Below are 14965 nucleotides of genomic sequence, written 5' to 3'. Positions count from 1 at the left end.
AGAGAGAGAGACAATATGGCAATGAGGACAGAGAGGTTAAGTAAAAAAAGACAGTAGGATCAACATTTACTATACTCCTAAGCTAGGTAAGAATATAGTTATATTTTAAAATTCTGTGTTTAGAACAACAAATTGAAATTCCTTTTAAGAAAAATCCAGGCCAGGTGCAGTGGCTCATGACTGTAATCTCAGCACTTTGGGAGGCCAAGGAGGGTGGATCACTTGATCTCAGGAGTTCCAACCAGTCTAGGCAACATGGCGAAACCTCGTCTCTACAAAAAACTACAAAAACAAAAATTAGCTAGGTGTGGTGGTACGCATCTGTGCTCGACTGCCTGAGCCGGGAAGGTTGAGGCAGCAGTGCGCTATGATGGTGCTACTACACTCCAGCCTAGGTGATAAGAGTTAGAGCTTGTCTTCAAAAACAAACAAACAAAAAAGACCAAAAAAAAAAAGGAAAAAAAGAAAAATCCAAATCCAAATGGCCCAAAAACAAGATAATATACTAAGAATTTGTAAAAAGAGCAAAACGACAAATGAAGAGGAAAAAAACAAATTATTTGCATCTGTAAAAATAATTTTGTTTTCTTATGCTTTTTTTATAGCTCTTTTTAATAGATACCTAAAGGCTCCAGGTCATAAAGTTCAAATCTTAATACATGCCAAGTGCGGTGGCTCACACCTGTAATCTCAGCACTCTGGGAGGCAGGAGGGTTACTTGAAGCCACGGGTTCAAAACCAGCCTGGGCAATAAAAAAAGACTTGTCTCTACAAAAAAAAAACAAAAAGAAAAAGAAAAAGAAAAAAGCTGGGTACGATGTCACATCTCTGTAATCCCAGGACTTTTGAGAGGCTGAAGCTGGCAGATCACTTGTGCTCAGGAGTCTGAGACCAGCCTGGGCAACATGGTGAAACCCTATCTTTACAAAAAATACAAAAATCAGACGGGCTTGGTGGTAGGCACCTGGTAGGCACCCCAGCTACTGGGGAGGTTGAGGTGGGAGAATCGCTTGAGACTGGGAGGTAGAGGCTACAATAAGCCAAATCACACCACTGCAAGCCAGCCTGGACCACAGAGTGAGACCTTGTCTCTAAATAAATAAATATTAGTTGGGTATAGTGGCATGTGCCTATAGTCCCAGCTACTCAGGAGGCTATGGCAGGAGGATTGCTTAAGCCCAGAAACTCCAGGTTGCAGGGAGCTATGATGTGCCACTGCACTCCAGCCTCGGTAATGGAGTGAGTCCCTGTCTCTTAAAAAAAGGAAAATATAAATGTCTTAATACGCATGCTTAAGATCAATGGGAAAGGCAAATCAAAACAAAAATGAAATTAGATAAATAATCTGATTTACAGGATATTTTACAGAAATAGGTCAATGATGTGAGTTTATTATGTTTAAAATATTAATTCCATTAAATTTTAGATCATTTTGAGAGCTTCTAAAAATCTGAAGAAAAAAAGTAGTTCCAAAATAAACATTCCTCTGTCAGGTCAAACTGCTGGTCCAAGGAAATAATAAAAATAAATTAACAAAACAAAATAAACAAGCCTGAAATTTTAAAATTTAAAATAAAGTCTATGTATAAATCCCTTCAGCATAGCAGACCAGATTTCAGTTAGCTGCATCTTGTGTACACTGGAATTCCTGTGTACTGTCATCATAAGGCTATGCTATCTTTATTTCCAGAGGTAAAAGGGCAATAATTTTAAAAAATAAAGACTTTCAGTCAAACCTTTATAATTTTCAGGTTATTTACTTCAAGTTTACATATAGTTCCTCCAATAGAATACAGATTTTTAGTAGCTAATTCATAAAATCTTCATCATCACTTAAGAACAGTAATTTGGCCTGCTATCAAAACTAAAAATATACTAAGTTATTTAATAAATTTTAAGAAACAACAATGCTGTTCAGAAGGAGTCAAAAGAAATATTTCAGGTAGTCATGAAACAAATAGGAGTCAAGGCATCCATCATCTGCTATGGTTACTACTGCTTAACAGTAAATGATGGTATTAGTATCCTATTGTCCCTAAAGCTAAAGTACTTCTCTAAAAAGTATTTTAAATCTGTATATATTATTATTAAATATTCTCATTAATCAAACAAAATTATGATGATGGAAATTCCTACTAGAATAGGGATTATTCTTATAGTCAATATTTATATGACACATTGCATTTTGTACATTTAAAGATAGGGAAAAAAGTATATTATTTCAACATATTAAGTCTTGAATTACTAATCTGAAATTAAAGAAAAAGCCTTAGAGCATTAAAATCCCACACCTGAAAGACTTACCATTTTATCTAGATGTTCAATGGATCTATAAATCTCCCCCTGGGATTCATCATAGTAACTGTAACGGAACCTTTGACCTTGAAACAAATATCATGTACAAAATAAAATAGGGAAAAATTAGAAGCTAAAAAGAAAGCAAGCGCTTACCAAATAATTTCAGTTCTCATGAAAGGCAAAGCACAGCTTAAGCCTCTGAGAGAATCATTCCCAAGAGCCCTTGTACATAAAAATAAAAGGCATATTTGGGAAGGTAATAAAGAAATGATATCACCAATGTTTTATGATGTTAAGAACTATTTCAAATTGTAGAAACCTTAAAATCACCAGAAATACAAGATTAAGGAAGCAAAACAGCTTAAAAGTTAGAAGCATTGTTAAACATTTTATCAGTCTAAACCCAAAGAATATTACTGAAGAAAATTTGGTTTAAGAAAACTATCTTGGTATAACAAATCACTAAAAGCCTTAGCTTTTGCTGTACAAAGGTTTGATCTCTATTACAGGGAAAAAAAAAATGTAGGTTACAAATACTGTAACTTATGTGATTTTTATGAAGTAAATTTTTTTAAAAAAATCTCATTTTTGCACTACTTAGAAAAGGATCAAAACAAGTGCCTTACGCAATGTGAACAGAATACACAAAAGGGTAAATATAATATAAATATAATAAATATTCCTACCCTGACATAAAATGTCAGTAAGAGTAAAAGCATAGAACATTCAATGTTTTGGCTATTCTCCAAAGAACAGAGAGGGTAAAATGAAAGAGGCTTAAAGAGAAGACAGAAAACAAAAGTCTCAGAAGATAAATTGTTTCCTACTAGTTACATGAAAATCAAAAGTTAAAAATTTTCTTAACTAATTATGGAGTGTTACTCAAATGACTGCAACGTATTTCAGATATACCTAAATCTATCTTTCAGCAGTGCCTTTTTTCTAAGAAGTCATTACTTTTGTATTTCCTTAATGTTAAAGATTGATCAAAATGCATTTCTAAACGAATTAAGAGTATACAAATCATGTACACACATCATGTGTCTTGTGCTTTATGTTTAGAGCAATATTGATATATCCAGTTACCACCCTCACACCTGAAGACATGGAACTCTTTAGCTGGATAATTAAGATTTTTAAGTTTTCTGTTCATCTTACTAAAAAAATTACGTAAATGATGGGCAGTGTAAAATTATAAAACCCTCTTTGATGTCCTTTTTGAAAAACTACACATCACAGAACTGAAACACTTCATCCATTTGTTGATACTGATCATCTTTGATGGTCATCTTTCTAAAATATGTCATATTTCCTTAATGTTCACATTTTAACTTTTCATATACAGTAATATAGTTACTCAATGTAGCAGTCCTTATTCTCTCCCAAGAGCCATTATTCAATCAATATTGCATCTTATAACTTAACTGATGATATCCTAGAATTGGGCAATAGGGTCTGAAATAATATCTGCTTCCTGAATAAAACAATAAAGATTACTGCATGTTACCTTAGCTGTGAGATCAACTATAGTCTTTGAACTAAAAAAAAAATTCTTAAAACAATGATAATTTATCATTCAATGCCTCTATACTGATAATTCATTAAACATTTCTTTCAAAATTTAGAGTTAGGTATAGCTTTATTTTTCTGTAAAGAATGTATATATTAATACTTCATGCATAACTAACAATGAGAATTACCTAATAACTACATAATTGACACTATTTTTTCTTTTTTTAAGACGGAGTCACCCTGTTCCCCAGGCTGGAGTGCAGTGGCATAACCTCGGCTCACTGCAACCTCTGCCTCCCGGGTTCAAGTGATTCTTCTGCCTCAACCTCCCAAGTAGCTGGGACTATAGGCATGTGCCACCACATCCAGCTAATTTTTGTATCTTTAGTAAAGACGGGGTTTCACCATGTTGGCCAGGCTGCTCTCAAACTCCTGACCTCAAGTGATCCACCTGCCTTGGCCTCCCAAAGTGCTGGGATTACAGGCGTGAGCCACCACGCCCAGCCTGACACTATTTTTCTCATTGCCAGGTGGCTGTGAGAAGGCTGCTCAATGCCAAATCTAAAATGCAGTTATAAGAATTTATCGATTCAATTCATTTGATACTAAATTTTTACTTCTATTTCAAAGTTATTTTGACAAAGCTGTCCAAAATCTTTCTGAAGCAAATGAACACCTTAGACAAGAATATTCTGACTCACTCTCACTATAGTAAGAACAATATTCTTGGAGGAAATCAAGGTAGTATACACCTCAATTCTTTGAACCTTAACTGCTTTAGGTTTACACTAATACATTCTCTATTCCCTGCTTCTGGAAATAGCTGTTAGTTTTGGCTACTATCAGTAAGCCTTCTGACTGGGACATAATCTACTGCTACTTCCAGGTGCAGAGAAAAAATGCATATACTTCATGATAGTCATTTGTTACTCAAAAGTCTTTTCTGCTTAATTCCAAGTAAAGAGTTGCTGTTCCAAATGGCTGAAGTTGGTCAAACCAGACTTAATAGTAAGTGAAAAGTCTATACTTTAAATTGCTATCTTGTTCATATAGGCCATTTTCCATGTAACTTTCACTTAAAAACTGCTTCTGAAGGAAAAAAAGAGGAAATGTTTGAAATACTTTAAAATACTGGATAGGCATGGGATTTAATGAGAATGCAAAAATGCACAGAGAACCAATGGGAGTAAATGCTATCTACTTTTTGTTACTCTTTAGTAGCTACCTCATATTTAATAACTGAGAAACTGCCTATAAATATTTGAAGGACTCTAAAGAATGTTTCGATTAAGTAGCTAAATCCACATTACATATGGCTACTACACTGAATAAATATTTTAGTTGTAACAGCTCAAATTGTCTCATGGTAATTTTTTTAAAATTATACAAATATTTAAAAATCACTTGAACAATGAATGTATTCTGGTCAATATACATACAGAAGGCATCTAATTTGAAGTAAATGGTTGCCATCATCATAGCCTATATGTATGTGTGTATTTATGTATGTGTGCATACACACACACAACTTTAGTCAACCATCACTCAGAAACTGAGTTTAAAATACCATTTTTTGGTTTCTATTATTTTAAAAGTGTCTCAAAATTTTATTTCATAATAAAGAAAATGATAGCACAAGCACAATAAATGACCATAAATATACCTTTAACTAAAAATGTATTATTGACTTACAATAAATCATAATTATATGTATCTCATGAGCAAATTTATTTTATTTTTATAAGTTTTTGTGTTTCTGACATTCAGTAAAGGTTACGAATCTAAACTGTAAACAAATACAATTGCCCATGTACCTGGAGAACTGGACTTTTGTACTTTTGTAAGTATGAATAAAGCGTATCACATAGTAAGAGAAAATTACTTACCTGAAACTTATCCTTTCAGAAGGTACACTGGGAAAATGGATTCTTTGAGCCCCTGTTTCAACTCCAAGTATGAGCATTCTAGCTTTAAGAGCCATTGACACTGCCCCTAGGGACAGCACAAGCTTTGGAACTCCCCTAGTGAGTATGTCAGTAGTTTCTTCAGGTGCCTTCCCTCAGTTCTTTTCAAATTCAAAAGATGAGAGGAAAAATAACCCAAGAAAAAAATCCTGTAAAGCAGAAACCTTACTCTTTGAGGGAAGGAGGGTAGCTCATTTGTGAATCCATTCCAGAGCACGCTTTCTGAGAAAAAGAAATACAGGTAAGTAATTTTCCCATCTCCAAAGGTGACTGGTGATTAATGAGTGGATTCACAGAGTGTGGAGAATAAGCTCCAGGGATGTCTGTTTAACACACAACAATCAACTAATGAGGACAAACATAACAATGAATGGTACAAGAACCAATGCTACTTTTTAAGTACCTTAAAACAAAAGGTAAAAGAATATTAAATACCTCAACATTAAGCTATGCACTGAACTGCAAAAATAAATAATGACCTTGGAAAGGTGATCTCTAAAACCCCCAAAAGATCAGTCAATAAGATAGATTTTCAGATATATATCCAATAAAAATTATACTGTCATACATTTACTTAATCACATTTTTTAATATGTTAAACCACTTTCAAATATTTGAGTTAAACCTCACAACAACCTTGTGAGATCCATTACGAGGCCACTCGATACTAAGGATCCAACCTGGGGACATTCAAAATTGAAATCACTACCAAAGAAAAAATGTATTTCATAAAAGAAATATTCTCTAAGTAGCATCAAATAAGGTAATCACTTTTAAAAGCTAAATACTATCATGTTTTCATTCTGAAGTCCTAGTTATAATGTATAAGTATTAGCCTTATCTCAAATCTGCAAAAAGTCAAAAACTAAATCTGTAAAATCTGTATGTACAAATATTTGAGAAGACAAATATGATGGCTTGGTTAAGGTATATTTTAAGAATTAGCTAACTTACACTCAAACCAATTTAACTATTTAGAAAATAGCAATAGCCTTATACCCAAGAGACTAACAGAAAGGAAGAGTATGCATGAATAATCATGTTAATATGCAATAAAGAAGAAATCTGAATGTAATAAATTTCATAAATATTTAGGGGAATGCCACTTTTAATAAGTGGTACGTATTTATAAAAAGCTAGTAATGTAAACCAAAACAAATATAAATTTATGCATAAAAATTCAAAATTGCTGAAAAGACTATAGTAAACTCATATTTAAAAAAGAATATAATGTCATAAACTTTCACCAAGTAAACTTATCTAAACTGATTTGCAAAACCACCATAAAAGGTAAATCAAATAAAGCATGAGTCCACTTTTACTTTTTCTTTTTTGTTAGAGATGAGGTCTTACTTGTTCTCCAGGCTACATTCAAGTAATCCCCCTGCCTCAGCCTCCCACATAGCTGGGACTATAGGCACAAACTACCATACCCGATTCATGACTCCACTTTTGAAAAATCAATTTTTGCTAAATCCAATTTCATTTAGAAACTTCTTAGAAGTGAAAATTATGTTAATGAAAGCTGCCAACAATCTAAATTTAGAAATATAAATTTCAGGAAGGTCATGGAAACACAAATATCAATCATATATATGAAGAAGGCCAAAACTGAAACTTGAGAAGACAGAATGAAAATTCTACTAATTGAAAAATTAAAATAGGTCCAGACAAAATTCTCTCATACGGAGCCATCCTATAGGATATAGAACTTGACAAGCACAAAAAGTATTGGAACAATTTATTTAACCACGGTAAAGCACAAACTAGTGGCAAATGTCTTTTCACTTAATCTACTTCCTGCTAGTAACAGAAAGGATGAAATGAGGTGAAACTATTTTAAGTGTTGCCTGAGCAATATAATCTGGCATTTCTATATGTACAAGACTGGTGATGGGATAAAAGGCAGCAACTGAAATGCAGGGTTTCTTTTTGGGGAACTCAAATGAGGGGACTGAAAGAAGGGGGATAATGGAATCTAGGTTCCTGTCTCTCCCTTGACTTACCTCAACTAGAAAGAAAACTTGAGAGTACTTCAGTATGTCTACCTTTATCTCTCTAATGCCTCTTTTCAAGTCTAAATAAAAGCTACAAGGCATCTGAAAGACGAACATCTTTAAAGTAAAATACATTTAAGAAAATAGATCATTTTTATAAAGAACACTGGCTAACAAATAAGGTCAACAAGAAAAAGCTTTCCAATTTACACGTAATAATCTGAAATGTCTCTATCACCAAGGTTTTCACTTTACTTTCTGCAACAGGTAGGCACACTATAAAGAGAACCACTGACTAAAAATGAACAATGTGGTCACTGCCAGTAATCTAATAATCAAAACAAAGAAACTTCCACTGTGTGTAGGTGAGTAATTTTTGAAGTGTACTGTAATAAATTTTTTTTCCAAAAAAATTCAGGTATTTAGGTATTTATAGAGTGTGTTAAGAGGAAACTCAATGAACCATTTAAGACGTCTGCATGCATGAGGAACTGAATCCCTCCTATGAAATTACTTAGAAGTCAGTGTTATGACTGCTTCTATATAATAAAAATCAACCTGTATAGTACCTCTTTAAAAAGAAAGAAAAACCATTAAGTATTATCTTCATGAGAAAAAGCTGAATTTTTGAGATGATAATATGGCAGGCTTACTAATTTAGGAAAGATATCCATCGCCACTACAGTATGAATGTGAGAAACATGAAACTTAATTCTTAAGATAGCTTAACCCATAACTGGTCAGTAATTCATATTACTTCAGTAGGCATGCAAAAGAGGAAAATGTATCTTACTTTACAAGAATTACTGTGGTAGTGAAAAGACTATCAATTTTGGAATATTATCTATGTTACACCTTTCACTTATCTCCAGAACCCCAACATACTTCAAAGTAAGAAGTAGCACAGTGCTTTCCATAAACACAAAGAAAACATTTAATGAGTATTATTAATGATGGTGATACTAAAAAATGAACTCTTGAAAACTTCTATTACTTAAACACCAAACATAAACATAAAAAATGTTTTAGTCTCTAGATAATTCTTACAACTATTATTTATGAGTCTTTAAATTCTTTTGAGCTCTTTTTTGTAACTATCACCTGGAAAGCCTATCTTACAATTTAGATACCAAAATCTCCAAGAAATCAGGAGACAAAACAACCTCAATAATTTTCTAAGAATCTAGGTAGAAGGTAAAACAAATTTATTTTTCTCTCTCAGCCACTGTAGTTACATATAGCAGTGGACTAGGCTTTGCTTACTTTAGAATTCTTTATTAATGAGGTAAAAAGGATGATTCCACAGAAAAGAGCAATACGGAAATGTTTACTGACGTTGTACATGAATTTATGTTATGACTGCACAGGTTGCCAACTTAGAGAGAAAGCCCAGGTTCTGAAAAATAGTATCAAGGGAACTAATTATTTAAATCAAGTGATTAATAAGAGCCTTAAAAATGAAGGAGGGGTGGGACACTTGCTTCAAGAATTTTAATTTTCAAAACATAAAGCCATGCTTTGTTACCAACACAAATTCACAATATTAAGGAAAATATCCTGTTTTGCAGTAATGATATTTAAGTTTTCAAGGTCACTTATTAAATTCCAAAATTCCACAGAAAGGAACTCCTTTTAAGCATATACCAAGCCTTCAGATCTAAGTAGCATACTTATATCCATAAAATGTAACTTCTGCCAAAGGTAGCAAACCAGCTAACCAATAAAATCAGTAAATAAAGAACCCTGAATATTAAAAACCGATTTAAAAAAAAGAAGAAGACCCCTGAGAGCTTCTCTAGGGGGTTGGAAAGGAAGCACAACTACGTGCATATCCTAAAAATCTGGGTTTCCAACCTCAGCACTGCTGACATTTTGGGCCTGGTAATTCTCTGATGTGGGAGCCATCCTGTGCCATTGTAGGATGTTTATTTAGCAGCTACCCTGGACTCTACTCATTAGATACCAATAGTATTGCCACCTCCAAACCATATCCCAGTTGTGGTGATCAAAACTGTCTTCAGGAATTTTCAAATGCCCCTCACAGTAAAATCACTCCCAGTTGAGGATAAGTACTTTATGCAAAAAAATAATCTGTACCATTATGAAAGATAGTTCTCTTGAACTGAGATCTCAACTTTGAAAAGGCCATTCGGAGATAGAAGCAAGAGAAAGACACCAGCCCAACCAGGCCAGATAAATGTTGAATTAATTCTGGCAATCAATGGGTAAGACATATAAAATGCCATGGCTCCCCATGTTTCACTGAGGATGTTCTCCTGGCTATTCTAGCATTGTATCTTAAAAATTATGGTCTTACATTTTAGGTTTCCTTATGATCAAAGAAATAACTGATAAATGAACAGATACTGGCATCTTAAACCAATAAATTAATAGGTCAAAGAGATGTCCTAAAAGGAACAAAACTTAGAAATATTCTGGGACAGTAATGGATAAAGGAAAGCAAACTGCATCCAAAGATTGTAAAAGCAACGTTTACTGAAAGAGGAATCCACAAACAGCTCACTTCTCTTATGATGTATTCATTGTGAAGGATTCTTACTCTTACAATAATCAAAAAATCACTCAAGAATCCTTACCCTCATAAAGCATTACCAATGAAGACCACAGTGCTAATAGCCAATATGTTATAATCTCTGGAGGGTAGCTTTAAACTGATGGCAATTGTGGGCAAAAACTAAGCACCAAAAGGGGGAAAAAAAAAAGAAAGACTAATTACAAAAAAGGAAATGTGGAAAAGGACTGGCACAGCACACAGTGCTCTTCTATATCCTAAAGAACACTGGATTTATCCACCAAAACTAACTTCAAAGAATCTACCATACACACCTACTTGGAAATGAGGTTAAAAGACCTTAACTCCCACTACATAAGTATCTAAGCAAGGATGCCTTCACAGTGTGAATCCAATTATACCAGTCGCCTTTGGAAATGTACCCATAATCCACTATTGTAATCTGATCCTTTTTAAAGGATCAAAAGATTTTTTGTTCACTTTTAAACATTGCTGCCAGAAGTAAAACTTTCCAAGGAAAGTGATAAAAAATTGAAAATCAGAGCTTAGAATGAAAAGATACCTTTAACCAGAAGTATATAACATCTACCATGATATGTTAAAATCTAGAACTTACCCCAGTGGCAGAAATCAGAAGAAACCACAAAGAGATTACTAGGATCCGCTAGATATTTACTGAAGAGTTTTCCGAATTCCTGTTCTTTTGACTCACTCAGAGCTCCAACCAGTACAGGAATAATGGTAAACTCATCCTTATGGCTTAAAGAAAACAGAAAAAAAAAAAAAAAAAGTCATTTAAGATGCTTAAGAATGAAAGTAGTTCTCCAAATGTGTTGGCATTAGAAAGTGGAATATGTATTAATAGTGGTAAGGACAACATACATAATATTATCATTGAATTCTTAAAATCCATAAATTAAATGTTTAAAGGGTACGAGGGTACAATTAAAAATATGAGTCACACAGAATACTAAAAATATCCATTTAAACTACAGAAATATATTACTTCTTTAGGTAAACAAAGCTATTTTACTACCAGGTATAATAACATCTCGAAAAATAAAAACAAGCCCATCAGAACAGCACCAACTCAATTCTTTTCACGTATTCATCAAGGCTACAGTCATCTGCCAAATCTTTCTGTGATTATAAAAGAACATTAAACTCTTCCTCGCCTATTTTAATCTATCCTATTATAAAAACCATCATTTCTGGCACTTGCTCATAAACCTGCCAAGTGAGACCTACAAAACTTAATCTTGGCTCCCGTAAGATTCATCAACTGCATTTTTACACTTATCCTAATGATCAGATACAAGACAGTCGGAAGATACGACTCAAATTTCATTGGCATCTAGGGTAGACAAAGAATTAAAGGAAGTAAGTATTAATTTCTAGCAGCAGAAAAAGACACCACAGCCACCCACAATGTTTATGGCATATCCACAAGTCCCTTTTTCACTCTATAGATTGACAGATTTATGGAAAAGAAACAAAGTCGATTAATAAAGAATAACTATGATGAGCTACAGAAACAGATGTTCATTCAAAACCTTTTTTAAAAATGTTATTGTCATGAAATTTTACTTATATATATTCAATATTATTTATATTCTAAATGATCCCAGATTCGGTATTTTAGAAGCATGAATCATGTTTGTCTGATTTGTTGTTAACAGGACCTTTTTTAAAAAATCACCATTATAATAAATGCTTTTTAATATGATAATCTGGCACTTAACTGATGTAGGACAAACAAAATTCATCAAAGTTTTTTAAAATACTAAGTTTAAATAATCCCCAAATAAATGTTAGCCCAGCTGCATAAAGCTAAAGCACCTCCCCCGTAAGTCCCCCTTACCCTGTCAATTGCGAAATAAACAGATCATACAGATCTCCAGTCCCTCTGCAATGCAGGGGCTTCTTGGGCAGAATCTGCATCTACGGAGTAAGAGAAAAAAAGGAAGCTGGCAGAGGAAGCTGCCACAGGATCTCTTTCTCTAACTGTTACCAGTTTGCTAAATAACTGCCTGACTGAATCGGGCTCTTCAATTAGTTAAGACTAATTGTCAATTGAAAGAAAAGAATTAATTATTCTAACCTCAACTACTACCTACATAAAAAAATACATTAAGATCATCAACGTGTCTGTGGGTAATTATGATATGATTGGAAAGTAGTTATACGGAGTATAACGAACAAGGCGAAACCAGAAGAAATGGGTTCAAGTGCTGTCCCCACCACATACAAATGTTCAGAGCACAGATAAGTTCCCGAATTGTAAATATATTTCCGTATCTGTAAAATACGGAATCATAATTGCAATACTTACTTCATAAAATTGTTATGAAGTGAAGAACACTATAGGAAAGGTACTTCGTCACAATAGTTGGCTCACTCTGAATAAACAACACATCTACTCTCCACGAGAGCCATTAATCCCTTCAATTAACCTCAGTTTGAGCTTGCAAATCTATCTATAAGGAGGTATAAAACTCTGTTCTCTGTAGAAACCTAGGACTTCAATCGGGGCTCATTCATCCACCCCTCTGTCATCCGTCTTTTTAAATAATTACTTGTTCTCTATCTCTAACAGACAAATAAGCATGAATTAGAGAAAAGAGCATTTAGCTTTGAAAAGTAATACTACTAGGATTTAAAATCCAAGTTCTGAAGTTGAACTTCCAGTGAAAGAATACAAAATCTCACCCCCAAAAAGCAATTATAAAACTGGATAAAAGCGTCAAAAGCAACCATCTTTGTGCTATGGAAATCAACCAAAGGCAAAACAACAACAACACCAAAAAAAAAAAAAAAAAAAAATGAGAAGAGCATGTTAATGAAAAACTACAGAACTTCCTGGTAACTACGGTGGAAATCTGGCATCTTACCAGGAGCTACCTCCATCCCCTACCCTAGCTCCACTGAAGTATAAGTTCCATCAAGGAACCCGCACATTCATTGCAAAAAGGGGATGACTTTGACTTGGAGCAGAGAGTGGAAAACCCACACTCAGCAGGAAACAGAAAAGCCTGCAGATTGCTTAGTCCAAGATTGCTGTTGTTGGGGTGAGCCAGAAACCTGAGGACTAGCTAGAAACTTAATAGAAAGACACTGGAAATGGCAAAGCCATAGAGTGACTTAATAAATTTTCCACATATTCTAAAGACAGAGCCTCTGCCCTCCACACAACACTGGCTGACTAGGAGGCAGCACACATGTACACGGCAGTCCCATAAGGTCCTAAGCTCTACACAAAATGCAGTCTAACTGAGAGACTGGCAGCATATGCATGGGGGAAGCTGGAAACCTGAGAGACCTAGCTCTCCACACATGCCTGGCTAACAGAAAATTTGGGTACATGCACAGGGTCTTAGGTCTAAGACAACATAATAAAAAGTAAAAGAAACAAACATGAAAACAGATTATACTTAGTTGATTTTTTCTTTTAATCAGAAATAGGGTCTCACTATGTTGCCCAGGCTAGCTTCAAACTCTGAGCCGAAGTGATCCTCCCTTCACAGCCTCCAAACAATCTCCCAGCAGAAGGTGAAAGCCTTTCTGGTTCAAGGTGTTTAGGTATAGCCTTCAACCAATAATTAGCTAAGCACTAAATTCAGGAATTGCAGGTGGGAACCCTACAAAGCCAAGCTTAAAATTACAAATTAAAAAGTTTTAAAAGCTGGGGAGACACATAAGTAACCACACATAGTGGGAGACACAGATTCTGCAGTTGAAGTCCATGAAAGTTACTAAATTAATAAATAAATACAACCTGCAAGGGAAAAAAAATGAATAAAAACCGAATCCAAAGTTACTATAACATACTACACAAAATGTCCAGTTCCAAAAAAAATTGTAAGTCATGGAAAGAAACAGCCAACTATGACCTGTATTCGGGGGGGAAAATAAGCAGCAGGCAGAAGTTGTATCCGAGTAAGAGCAGATATTGGATTTAGCAGACAAAAACTTCAAAAGAGTTATTATAAATATTATTCAAAGAATTACAGGAAGCCATGCTCAAAGTTATGATGATATAACTAAAATAGGGAATATCAACAAAGAAATAAATGCAAACTATTAAAAAGAACCAAGTGGAAATTTTAGAGTTGAATAGTAACTGAAATGAGAAATACAAATGAGTTCACTAGATGGTCTGAAGAGCAGATTTGATATTAAATAGGAAACAGTCTGTGAAATCACAAAAAAATTAACCAATCAGAACAGAGAAAAAGAATAGAGCATTGGAGATTTGTAAACAACATCAAGTATACCAGCATGTATACAATCGGAACTCCAGAAAGGGAACAGTAAAAATATTAGAAGAAGTAACTGCTGAAAACGATCCAAATTTCATGAAAAAACATTAACCTGCAGATCTAAGGAATTCAACAAATCCAAAGTATGATAAGCACAAAGAGATCCTCACCCAGATACACCATAATCAAACAGGTGAAAACAAGACACAAGATGGCCGAATAGGAACAGCTCCAGTCTCCAACTCCCAGGGCGAGTGACACAGAAGACGGGTGATTTCTGCATTTTCAACTGACGTACTGGGGTCATCTCACTAGGGAGTGCCGGACAATCGGTGCTGGTCAGGTGCTGCAGCCCGACCAGCGAGAGCTGAAGCAGGGCGAGGCATCGCCTCACCTGGGAAG

General features: G+C 34.4%; 1 protein-coding gene across 4 annotated transcripts in view; it reads right to left on the bottom strand.

Annotated features, from left to right (window-relative positions):
- The window catches only part of MEMO1 (mediator of cell motility 1), a 154728-nt gene that overhangs the window by 13313 nt on the left and 126450 nt on the right, over nt 1-14965 (bottom strand). For 3 of the 4 annotated variants that reach the window (XM_011936008.1, XM_011936007.1, XM_011936009.1), the window contains 2 exons: nt 10921-11063; nt 2305-2381 (listed from right to left, as the gene is read on the bottom strand). In XM_011936008.1, the coding sequence (XP_011791398.1) occupies nt 2305-2381; nt 10921-11063 (220 nt within the window). The remainder of the gene's footprint in view (nt 1-2304; nt 2382-10920; nt 11064-14965) is intronic. The other variant, XM_011936010.1, reaches the window with a different exon arrangement.

Source organism: Colobus angolensis, unplaced genomic scaffold (assembly GCF_000951035.1).
Source record: "Colobus angolensis palliatus isolate OR3802 unplaced genomic scaffold, Cang.pa_1.0 Scaffold15, whole genome shotgun sequence".
Taxonomy (NCBI): domain Eukaryota; kingdom Metazoa; phylum Chordata; class Mammalia; order Primates; family Cercopithecidae; genus Colobus; species Colobus angolensis.
The sequence above is the reverse complement of the archived record's forward strand: the minus strand, read 5'-3'. Positions and strand labels throughout refer to the sequence as shown.